The sequence below is a fragment of the Phascolarctos cinereus genome, unplaced genomic scaffold (assembly GCF_003287225.1).
Source record: "Phascolarctos cinereus isolate Bilbo 61053 unplaced genomic scaffold, phaCin_HiC Scaffold_5;HRSCAF=322, whole genome shotgun sequence".
Classification (NCBI taxonomy): domain Eukaryota; kingdom Metazoa; phylum Chordata; class Mammalia; order Diprotodontia; family Phascolarctidae; genus Phascolarctos; species Phascolarctos cinereus.
Window position 1 is genome coordinate 371,437,439 of NW_027555958.1, and position 12,150 is coordinate 371,449,588.

The following is a 12,150-nucleotide window of genomic DNA, read 5'->3' on the forward strand; positions in this document are numbered from 1 at the left end:
AAGATGCCTAGAGGAAAGGTGACTTGCCCTAGGTCATATGACCAGTAAATACAAGCAAGAGTCAAAAGGCAAACCTCAGACAAGTCTATGCTCTAATTTCTTCCCTACCTACCTTTTAGCCCTTTACAATTCGACTTCCAATTGTCCTTTCTCTACTGGATATGTTTTCTCCAAGGTTAAAAAAAAAAATCAGTTGCTAAATCCAGACTTTCTCAGTTGCACCCTCCATGACCATTCTGCAGCTTTTGACGTTGCTGACCACCCCTTCCTAGGAATTATTTCCTGTCAGGCCGCTTCTCCCTCCATGGTCTCCTATTTATTTGACTACCCATTTTAAGTGCCCTTAGCTGCTTTTTCACTCATTCAGCTGGCAAGCCTTTAAAATGCCTGCTCTGCCAGGTATCATGCCAGACCTCAAGGGTACCATGAAAATCCCCGAGGGGCTTACGCTCCATGGAGAACATCTTTTGGCTTATCATCTGCCCTCTCCGCTCTAAGTGTGAGTATCTCCATATGCACAGACATGTTTAGAAGGATGTCAGTGCCTCTGACAAAATAGGTAAGTTAAAAGGAGACATGTTTGGGAAAAAGGTGATAAATTCTGTTTTGGAAATTTTTAAGATTTTTGTTGTTATTCAGTAGTTTGTTGTGTCCAACTCTTCATGATCCCATTTGGGGTTTTTCTGTCAAAGATACTGGAGAGGTTTGCCATTTTCTTCTCCAGCTCATTTTATAGATGAGGAAACCGAGGCAAACAAGGTTAAGTGACTTGCCCAGGGTGACATAGCTGGTTGAATGTCTGAGGTCAGATTTGAACTCAGGAAGAGGGATCTTCCTGACTTCAGGCCTGGTACTCTATGCACTATGGCACCATCTAGCTACCCCCTTATTTTGAGATGCCAATGGGATATCAAGTTGGAAAGAGATGCACAGGTAGTTGGGGACATGGAACCGTAACTTAGGGGAAAGATGAGGGCTGGATAGCAATTAATCAATGAACATTTATTAAACACCTGCTCTGTGCTAGTCACTGGAGACAGAAAGAGGCAAAACAGTCCTTGCTCTCAAGGAGCTTACAATCTAACAGGAGAGACAACATGCAAACAAATGTATACAAAGCAAGCTATATACAGGATAAATAGTAGATATTTAATAGAGGGAAGGCACTGGAATTAAGAGGGCCTGTGGAAGGCTACCTGTAGGTGAGCTTTTAGAGTAGTGCTGGGGAATAAGGTGTAAGAAGACTGGAAAGGTGGGGAAGGGGCTAGGTTATGAAAGGCTTTGAATGCCAAATGAGGAGGGGTGTGTATGTGTATGTTATACATATATTAAAAAATAAAATAAAAAAATTAAAAATCTCTTTTGACCCAGTGATACCAATAATGACCACATAAAAGAGTTCAAAGGCAAAAGGGGGAAAGGTCCCAAATATATGAAACATTTATAACTTTTTTTTTTTTTGGTAACAATCAATCAATAAACTTTTATTAAATGCCTACTATGGGCCAGGCATCATGTTAAGCACTGGAAATACAAAAAGAGGCAAAAGACAATTCTTGCCCTCTAGAAGCTTATAATCTAAAGGGGAAAACATCAAACAAATATATACAAAACAGCTATATACAGGATAAATAGGAAATAACTAACAGGGAGAAGGCACTGGAATTAAGAGGGGCTGGAGGAGGCTTCCTGTAGAAGGTGGGATTTTAGCTGAGATTTAGAAGCCAAAGAATTAGATATGGGTGCTTATCAATTGGGAAATGGCTGAACAAATTGTGGTACAGAAATGCAGTATCACTGTGAAAAAAATCTAATATTAATTCAGAGAAATTTGGCAAGACAAACAGAAGAGAAAAGTAGAACCAGAGTAATTTATACAATTACTTCAATTATGTAAAATAAGTTACTGAAAAATATCAAGGCCCTGACCAATGTAGTGACTACTCATGATTTCAGAGTATATTTCTGGCAAATATAACTAGAGACACTTGGCAGAGAGGGGGTGGGCTACATGCGCAGATTAAGGTACACACTGTTATACCTGGCCAATAACTGAACTGTCTTGCTTAATCATTACTTGTTACAGGAATAGTTCTATTGAGGGTCAGACTAGGGATGTGTCCCTGGGAAATAAAAGGGATGTAAATAACAATTTTTAAAAGTGATACAAACAAAAAAGTAGAAAGGAAATAAGCTTTTATTAAGCACCTACTATATGTGTGAGACACAGTGCAAAGCAGTTAACAAATATTACTTTCTATCTGCATCTTCGCTTGATTTCAACTCCATGGAACAAGATTCCCCTCCAGCCAATCTCAACCCCCACCCCGCTCCTTTACTAGCTTCCTCTTCTGTGTCTTCCCCTATTAGATTGTAAGCTCCTTGAGGGCAGGGACTATCTCTTTTTCTTATTTGTATCCCCAGCACCCAGCATAGCACCTGACAGACAGCAGATGCTTAATATACTTTTCATGAATCGAATATTCTCATTTGATTTTCACAACCACCTTAGGAGGCAGATGCTATTATTATCCTCATTTTACAGATAAGGAAACTGAGGCAAGCAGAGGTTAAATGACTTGCATAGGATCTGAACGTAGGTATTCCCGACTCTACGCCCAGTGCTCTATAAGCATCACCTATCTGCCTCACACATAGCAACAAGGGGTTACCTACCACCAGCCACTTGGTGCCTCATCTCTGGCACAACCAATTACAGTATGCTCTATTTTGTAACAACTAGCTAGACAAAATGTATGAACTTAGCAGCTTAAAGTGGGAGTGATTAAAAAATGGTCTATTATTTATAGAAGGACCCCCCTGTATATTTCTTTTAAATGTGAGCCTCCCAACTTGTCTTCCTCTGTCCCTACCCGCAAAGTATTTAAAATAATCTCTAATTTACAAAAATTCAGTTCACATACACTTTTCAAGCACGCCCTCAAAAGGCGAAGTGTTTTAGATGTAACCCGGCACAAATGAGGTTGCCAGATCTTGCTCAGCATCAGCCTCCCAGAACCACATGCATTCAGCACCAGGTCATCAGGTGAATTACAGAATCCCAGATATCCTCTAGTCACCAAAGCCCTGCTCATTTTTCTCCAGTAATAAAAAGGTGAACGTTCTTTTTGGACTGAAGCATCTGGGCTGCCCTCTCCACGCCAACCACGGCTGCCAGCCTCTGGGCATCATACTTTGAGTACAAGACAGTGCAGGTCCAAGTGGCTTCCTCCCCACCACCAGTGGCTTTCAGCATATTGCAGACTTCACTGTAGAAATGGGGGTAGGTTGGCAACTCATAGAAAATCAGATTCCTGATGCCCTTTATTGTGTACCTGTTGGAAAGACAAAGAAATACCCAAAGATAGGTATGTGTTGAGCACATCAGTGGGAAAGACTTCATGAAAAACTACTAAGTTTTTCTGATCAAAATAGTCAACTCTTGATTGCCCATATGAATGTATAAATAAGTGTGTAAGGAGAGAAACAGAGAACTTGGTTTCCTCAACTGTAAAATGAGGGGGTGCAATAGTTGAGCATGCTTGTTAAGGAGCCAGCACAGAGAGAACTGAAGAAACATGACTGATGGAATAAGGTCCCAGGTGAAGCAGAAGGGAAGAGTCAGGGAGAGGGATTAGTAAAAACACTTACTCTTCTGTGAGAAGGAAAGTTAATAAAGCACCTTTTTATTTTTTAAATGGAGAGAAAAGAATAGGAAAAAAAAAAGCTATTTTAAAAAGGCCAGACAAGGGGCAGCTAGGTGGCACAGTGGACAGATCACTGGCCCTGGAGTCAGGAGGACCTGAGTTCAAATATGCCTTCAGACACTTAACACTTACTGTGTGACCCTGGGCAAGTCATTTAACCCCACTGCCTAGCAAAAAAAAAAAAAAAAGGCCAGATAAGCAGGACAACTTTGAAAGCCACAGAATGATCAAGAAGTACACAAACCCTAGACGGGAGACAGGAAAAGGAATGGCCTCAGAAGGAAGTTTGGAAGGGGACACAGGCAGTGTTAGAACTATCATGTCAGTCACAAAACAACTGAAGACGAATGCTGCAAAATACAAAGTACAAGCATGGCCCCCAAGAAGAAACATGAGAAGGCACCCCTCCCCCCAATCCTTTGCAGAAGTGGGAGGCCCACAGATGTGTAGTATTACATATATTAACAGAAGTTTTAAATGTATTGATTGGTTTTGATATTTCTGTCTCTTCTTCCTCTTTTAAAAAAATATTCTTTATTATATGGGATGGCTATCTGGGAATGGGAAGGCATAATGGGAGAAATTTAGGCCACTTGAAAATAAAAGCTGTAATATAAATTTATTATTTAAAAAATTACCATATAAATTTGAACTATACTTTAAAAAAAACCACGGTAAATGGTAGAGATTCAAGCTTCCTACACAGTCCTCTTTTCTGTTCTTCTTTGAATAGGGAACTCTTCATGTTTTAGATGTTTGGCAAATTCATAATACAAAGGCAACAATAACAAAAAAAACCCTTCTAGAAACAAAAAGAGAAAGCAGCCTTTAGTGGAGAGCGTACTCTTAGGAAGAATAAAGTTTCTGTTAGTCAAGAGGCCAAGGGAATGTTGGTTGAAAAAAATCGAAGATAGAAAAGGAGTGTGTTGGAAGATAAATCAAAAGAACCAAGATGCGTAGTGGAATGGGCTGGAGATGAGGTTGCACTAAACCTTGAGAATTTAGGGTTGATCTGATTAGGAAAAGATAGTATGGGAATGGTTTTTAAAAGAAAAGTAGAAGACAGATCTGACCATATCACTCCTCAACTCAAATATTTCCTGTGGCTCACTAATGCTTGGGATAAAACACAAAATTCCCAGCCAGGAACCCAATACAATATAGGCCTCACCTATCTTTCCAGGCTTATTGCATATTAATTTCCTCCTTCCACCCTGAAGCACCCTCCTTCCCTTCCAGTCAAACTGGCCTGCCAATTATTCCCCACACATGATACGCCACCTCTGCCCTGGTATTTCCATATGTCCAGCATGTACTCCCCCTTCATCTCTATCTTGGACTTCTAGTTTCCTCTAATGAGGATCAGAATTGAAGAACATCTTGAAGGACCAAGCTGTGTTTGCCGACACAGTCATTTTTTTCTTTCAGCTCCATTAAAAAACTGACAGTAGAATAAATTTTTTCATCCAACGTAAAAAACATTGTGTTACTTTAGGCTCTGTGTCACTGACTTTGGAAGGCCTCCTGGGATGCCAAGTTCTGAGTGTTCTTCCTCTCAGATGTATTCTGCAAACACTGTGTGCTTCTTTATCTGTATGCACACGTAAAACCTCCCAGTACGAGACTCCCGGAGGGGAGAGGCTTTTTTATTTTTTGTCACTGTAACAAGGTGATGGTCCATACTGGACACGTAATAAATGCTTTCGGAATTTTTCATCCAAGAAATGAGATGGTTGGACAGCCTCTAAGGTCTTTTCCAACTGTAACTCCACAATCCTACGACCTATGATTCAGTACAATAAAGGTAAATTGGTCCAGCATGTTGTTCCTTTGGCTGAATTTAAGGAATGGAAGGCTAAGGAAAAAACAGAAAGCTCTTTACAAAATAAGTTTCTGTTCACTGAACCACACAAGGCTAGGGCCCAGAAGGGGAGATCAGAGTTCGGAATCTGCCAGAGAGAAGCAACAAAATGCATCTGAAGGAGTTATCAGCCTCATCAGAATAAGAAGAAATGGAAATGAGGGTAAAAGATACTGGCCCCCCACTCCCTTCTCTCTTTAAAAAATAAAAAACTCTTCAAAGTTTCAAAGCCCCTATTAGTCACAACAATGCTGCTCGGCTTTCTTCATGGCAGACATCCCAAGTCCATCTAGTTACAACACCCTGCCGGAGGACCCATTAGAAATGACAGGAAAGCAACTAGTTTTAACAGCCTGAGCAATTCAAGTGCTTTTCTTGGGTCACCATGCCCCCAAGTGCAAAGCCAACATGCAGCAGGGAGACTGACCTGTCCCCTCCCTCCCCCCAGGACTGCCTAGAACGTTAGGGCTGAGGTCAGGTGCCACCTCCCACCAGGGCTCTACCAAAGACAAGTCCATATTCCGGGCATACCCTGACTTTTCCACCAAAGTGCTTCTGCCCTTCTCTTCATACCCCCTCCACATTCCACCCACCACTCCTGAGCAAGTCAGAGAGGGAAATTTCCTGCCTTTCTGCCCCACAGCGGATGTGTATTTGGTCACAAATTCCCTAGGAGGCCTTTACTTCCCTACTCCTCCCAAATTTACTCCAGCCCCAAGATTCCTTTCATCTCTCCAGCCCACAGGGACAGTCATTCATCTTTGGGTACCTCCTAGGAGAGTACCATTCCAGATGGATCTGTACCTCACCTTTACCAATACCTTACAAATTCATAAGGCAGACAACTTAAACAAGCTGAAGAACTTATGCAGCACCTACACCCTTACAAATATCTCTCTCTCTCTCTCTCCCTCTCTGGATGCTTTTCATCCCTCCCCCATCCTGGCTTTTTCTCCTGCCTTAGGGTTTCTAGGAACACTTAAGACTTAACCTTCAAATAAATTAATTTTAAAAATTTAATAAAAAAAAAGACTTAATCCTTAAGCAAGATCCTAAATCTAAAATGAAGGAACCCTGCACAACAGAGCTTCACTTTCATTTGCTAATTATCCTCATCTGAGATTTCCCTTCTTATTAGCCCTTGAGGCAGTGTGGTCAGGTAGGAAGAATGTTCAACTTGCAATCATCAGAGATCTGGGTTCAAAGCAGCCTTTGAACCCAGGTCTCTCAGGACTCATTACCCCTCACAAATCAGTTAATGTCTCTGAAGTGTACAGGGGAGAGAAGAATACTCACACTGCCTGCCTCCCACAGTGGGTGACAGTGAGCAAAGAACTTCACAACACTTAAAAGGGCTCCCTAGATGTGGCTTATTAGGATTATTTTGAGGAAACCACAATTACCCTCAAGTTCTGGCCTCAGTAGGCCAGTTAGCCTATGCAATTTCCTCTCCCCCCATCCCTCCCAAGGGAAAAGCTTCAGGACAAACACTAGTCCTTTTCATTGACCCCGGGAGCTCTCACCCAGGGCTTCAGGTACAGTGATATTGACAGTAAGTGGCTATACTTCTGAATGTTATCCTGACCTTGGCATAATGGGTTTTAGGCTTCATTTCTACAGGCCACTGCTGGTATATAAATGGATTCATGCCAACTCTTCAAGTTAGGACTGGGTGTGATTGTTCCATTAACAGGGAGGTCTGGTGTCTTCCCAAGTTACTAATTGGGGATGTGACTGAGAACCTCTCTGGAGACTTGTCACATCTGAAGACTACTTCCAAGGGCACAAAGGATATTGCAAGAAGGAATTTAGAGAGTGAGGCAAGGGTTTCATAAGAGAATGGGAGGCACTTAGCTTAAAGGAAAGAATACTGGATCTAGAGACAAAGGATCTGGTTTCAAATTCAGCCTCAGACACTTACTAGCTATGAGATCCTAGACAAGTCACTTAACTGCTCTTTGCCTCAGTGTTTCCTCATCTGTAAAATGGGAATCATAACAGCACCTACCTCCCAGGGTTGTTGTGAGGATGAAATTAAATCATAATTGTAAAGCACTTGGCACTGTGCCTGGCACACTGTAGGTGACACATAAACATTATTGTTGTTGTTATTACTGAATCTGGAGACTTGGGTTCCAATCCACTCTGAAGCTTACTATCAGTGGGAGTTTGACCTCTCAGGGCCTCAGTTTCCTCATCTGTAAAATAAAAGGGCTAGACTAGGTGACCTTTGAGGTCCCCAGATCTGTGACCCTCCTCAGGAAAGGCAGATCTGGGAAGTAAACGGTTGCTTAAGAAGACAGTGTCTGAGAACAGGTGTTTGAACCACAGCTTAAAAGACAAGAGGGATAGGTTCTCGGCCAGGGAAAGAACATACTTAACAAAGGTATCTGGAACCTCATTGAAAAGGCTTTAAATTGAGAAGGGAGAGGGATAAAGCTGCCTAAGTGGGTCTATCAAACAAGAAAACACCAAGAATAGGTAAGAAAGATACATGGCTGAGACACCCAGAAATTCACTAAAGACAAAATCCAAGAGAATATACTGGGCAGCACGAACAACCTGGGTCAGGACTTCAAATAACAGCTGTGTGATCCTGGGCAAGTCACTTACCCTCTGTCTGCCTCAGATATGGTGACCTTTCAAGGTGTCTTTCAACTGTTGTGGGTAAATGCAATAAAGGTAAAATAAGGTACACACTCCCAGCAAAATCAGTTTATTAACAGTGACGCACATAATTGTTAAAAGAGTGGGTCAGACTGGCCCCCTCAGTCAGGCCGGCGACCCCAAGGAGAAGGGGGGACCCTTTTTACTGACATGCAGAAAAGGAGAGGGAACTGAGTAGTTGGGGAACCTTTTGCTGGTGTTCAGTAGTTTCTCAGTTGTGTCCAACTCTTTGTGACCCCATTTGGGGTTTTCTTGACAAAGACACTGGAGTGATTGGCCATCTCCTTCTCGAGCTCATTTTACAGATGGGGAAACTGAGGCAAGCAAAAGTTAAGTGACCCACCCAAGGTCACAAAACTAGGTAGTCTCTCAGGTAGGATTTGAACTCAGGTCTTCCTAACTCCAGGCCCAGCACTCCATACACTGAGCCAGGGACCAGAGCATGGGTAGCAAGGGAAAGAAAGGTGAAGAATATTTGGAATAAAGCTCAAAGGAGGCCAAAGCAGACACAGTAACTTTTATCATGGAGACTATCAGGAAAGAAATAAGAAATATGAATTCAGAAAGCGATCTCAAGCCTGGCTTGGAGGCCTGACCGGGGAATATGAATTATCCAGACACATCAAGTTCTTTCTCTGCCAAAGGCAGAACACCTAATAAATTCTTAACTTGCTTTAATAATTTCATACTTCAGAAGGCAGAGGAAACAAGGGAATTGCTATTCCGGATCTAATTCTTGCCAACAAGAAGGAACTGTTTGCTGATATAAAAATGATGGGAAGCCACAGGGATCAGAGCCATGATTTAACTAGTTCAGGCAATTCTGTGGGTCAAGGCAGGCTGGCACCTCTTCTGCAACTTCAAGGCCAGAGCTGCCCAGGGCATTGATTGGTTAAATGACTTTTCCAAGGTCTCTAAGTCACTGTGTATCGGGGCAGGACTTAAACCAAGCGGCTTCAAGACCAACTCTCTAACCACTTTGACACACTGCCTCTCTCTAGAGTTGCTAGTAACTGAGACAAGCTCAAGTTTTCTAAATGCTCCAGGAGGAAGAGGGTTTGCAGTGGCTAAGAAAATTAACAATATAAAGGAAGAAAGTGTTTAGCCTACTACAGAGAGAGGAAGGCTTTCACCAGCACAGCAAATGCTTTTATTCAAATAATTAATGTGCTAATTACAAACAATTCTTATCTACAGCTAAAGCCCAGGGCCTAACAACAACAGTCTTCCTCTCCCAATTAAGGTAAATCAATGAAGCTGTCACCTTACACTCCTAGGAATAAGGAAAGCTGCAGGCAAGTTTGGGAGTAGCCCCTGGTCTTAAGCATCATTTACGCTTTCTCTAGACAATGACAGTGGGAAATTTTCCAATCTATCCACTTCACTTACGTGATCTGGTTTCACTTGGCAAGCCCTGAGAAAACAAGGGCTCTAAAAGACTCCGGGAAAACATCACATTTTCCAAACTTGCCTGAAAAGATATATTTATGGGAGCGGAGGAAAAGTGGCAAGGATCCTGGGATCCTTCATCAGCTCTCATGCTAAACAGCCTTGTCTTACTACTTGGGAATGAAGCCCAGGGAGCAGTAATGGAATCAACTCTCAATTATCCACGAATAGATTACTGGCTACACAGACTGAATGAGGCAGACTCATAATCTCAGGCCCTTAGCACACTTCTGGGATTCCACTCCCCACTGACCCAATTAACCTGTACCTAGGGGATGCAACTGTAATAGCATATGCAAGACATAATTAGGAGGAGCATGCTGCTGCCAAGAACCATGGCATGGCAGAGTACAGAGCAAGAAAGAATTATGAATTACCCAGTGTTTGAGATTAATCATTCATTCAACAACTATTGAACAAACTAAGCTGAAACATCATACCAGGTATGAAGAGGTCAGAAAGACAAATAAAAGCTCTCTGAAGCACTCCAGGAGAATAAGAAACCTATATAATTAACTGTAATACAAAGCAAAGTGGAAGCGTCACAAGGGAAGTATGAACAAAGTGGTAGGGGAGGTCAAGGGAAGGAGAGCTCATTTCTGCCTAGGGAATCATGGTAGACTTCCCAATGGTGGCTTTGGAGCTGCTTCCCTTCACAGAACACACCCTCACTGGGCATTCTTCATGTTTCCTACTCCTTGGAGGAATTAGAAGGTATAGGGGAAAGTCAAGCAACTAGAAACCAGTAAGTCTTCTCTTGCCCCTGAGAAGTACAGAACCAAGTCACTCACTATCTTATTAAATACAATCAAAACTCCAAAAACCCTTCTGCTACCTAGCCCAGTGCAATTTACTTGGCCCCTGTGAAGGACCCCCAGAGAGTAGATTAGAAATCACTCCTTTGTTTTCCTAAAATAGTATATCTATGCATGTCTCTCAGACGGAAAAGAAAGATGGAGGAAAGGAATTAGGGGAATTAGGTGCAATGTAAACATATACCATCAGGAACTTGAGATCATCTCTGACGAAAGTGGTATCAAACAGAGCAAAGTAGAGGGGCAGGTAAAAGTTTCCTGACACGCTTCCTCCTTCCCTAACATGATCAACTCTATCACATGGATGAAAAAAGCAGACAGGGGTGATAGGGTGAGGGAGGAGGGGATGGGCTGCTTAGGCTTCCCCTCCAACAAGTCAGACCAATACTTCGCTTAGTCTGATACTCCATTTCTGGCAGTGGGGCTTTTCCCATAAAATTAACATCAGTGACACCCTGCCCCCCCCCATGCCCATAGCCCTAGGTCCCCTGGCTCTCAGCAGTGCTGTGGCAAATGTGATTATTATACCACAGCGTAGGAGAGAATGAGAGTGGGTCTCTATTATATGTTCTCTTAACAGGTTAGAGATATATCTCTAATGTCCATCTAACAAATCCATTACAAGTTTGAGTGCAAAAATTCTATAATCTGATTTTTAGGACTCTTATCTCAAAGCCTTTCACACTGGCTTTCAGTCCAGACAAGCTCCTGGGAAAACGGGCTGTTCCTGGAGCCCACTGATGTGGATTCAAATCCCAGCTGTGACATTTACCAGGGTCACTGAAGGTGAAACAGGTGACAGAACCACTCTAGGATCTGCATTTTTTTCTTCTCCTAGCATGTACAGAATGCCTTCAGGTTTATAAAGCAGCAAAGAGATGCTATCTCATTTGAGCCTGGCAGCAACCCTGGGAGGTAGGTGCTATATTACCCCCATTTCACAGAGGGAAACCGAGGCAGACAGAAGTAAAATGACTTGAATGTGGTCAGAGGCAAGATGTGAACTTGGGCCCATCCTCACCCTACATCCAGCACTCTAGCCATGAAGTCACCTGGCTGCCTTCATCTGTACAATGTGGTTAATTGTACAAATGTCAGTACTGCCTATTTCACAGGGCAGGGTGGGGAAAGAATTTTATAAACCTTAAGGTGCTATATAATATGAATTGCTCAGTGTATAAAGAAGCAATTATTTGGCCTAAAAACAATCTCCTTCAAATTTCAAAAGGGTCCCCCTGGAGTTCTAGGTTTTCCAGATTTCATTAATGTCTGAATTTAACTTGTCCACACCCTTTTCAATCAAACAATAAAAATTTATTAAGTACTGACTATGTGCAAAATACCATAGCTATACATACATACACACACACATGCATACTTTTTTTTTTTAACAGAAATAAAGAAGTACAAGAGGGGTGGGTTTGGTCAAAGATACTGTTTTTTCTGTTTTGGACATGCTGAGCCTACGATGCCAAGTAGACATCCAGTTCAAAAAGTTCAATAAGGAGTTAATAAGGCAAGACTGGCGCTTCGGAGAGACCCTAGCTCTGGATATATAGATGTGGGAATCATCTGTAATGAAGATGACAAACCCATGGGAGCTAATGAGGTGACCAAGTGAATAACTTTTGAGAAAAAAATTTAAAAGGGC

The 12,150-nt window shown here is 42.2% G+C and overlaps 1 protein-coding gene across 2 annotated transcripts in view; it reads right to left on the reverse strand.

The window, feature by feature from the left end:
• Nucleotides 1-987: 987 nt before the first annotated feature.
• The window catches only part of UTP25 (UTP25 small subunit processome component), a 41,913-nt gene continuing 30,750 nt past the window's right edge, over nt 988-12,150 (reverse strand). For both annotated transcript variants that reach the window (XM_078156333.1, XM_021007850.2), the window contains one exon: nt 988-3,335. In XM_078156333.1, the coding sequence (XP_078012459.1) occupies nt 3,092-3,335 (244 nt within the window). In that variant the 3' untranslated portion in view covers nt 988-3,091. The remainder of the gene's footprint in view (nt 3,336-12,150) is intronic.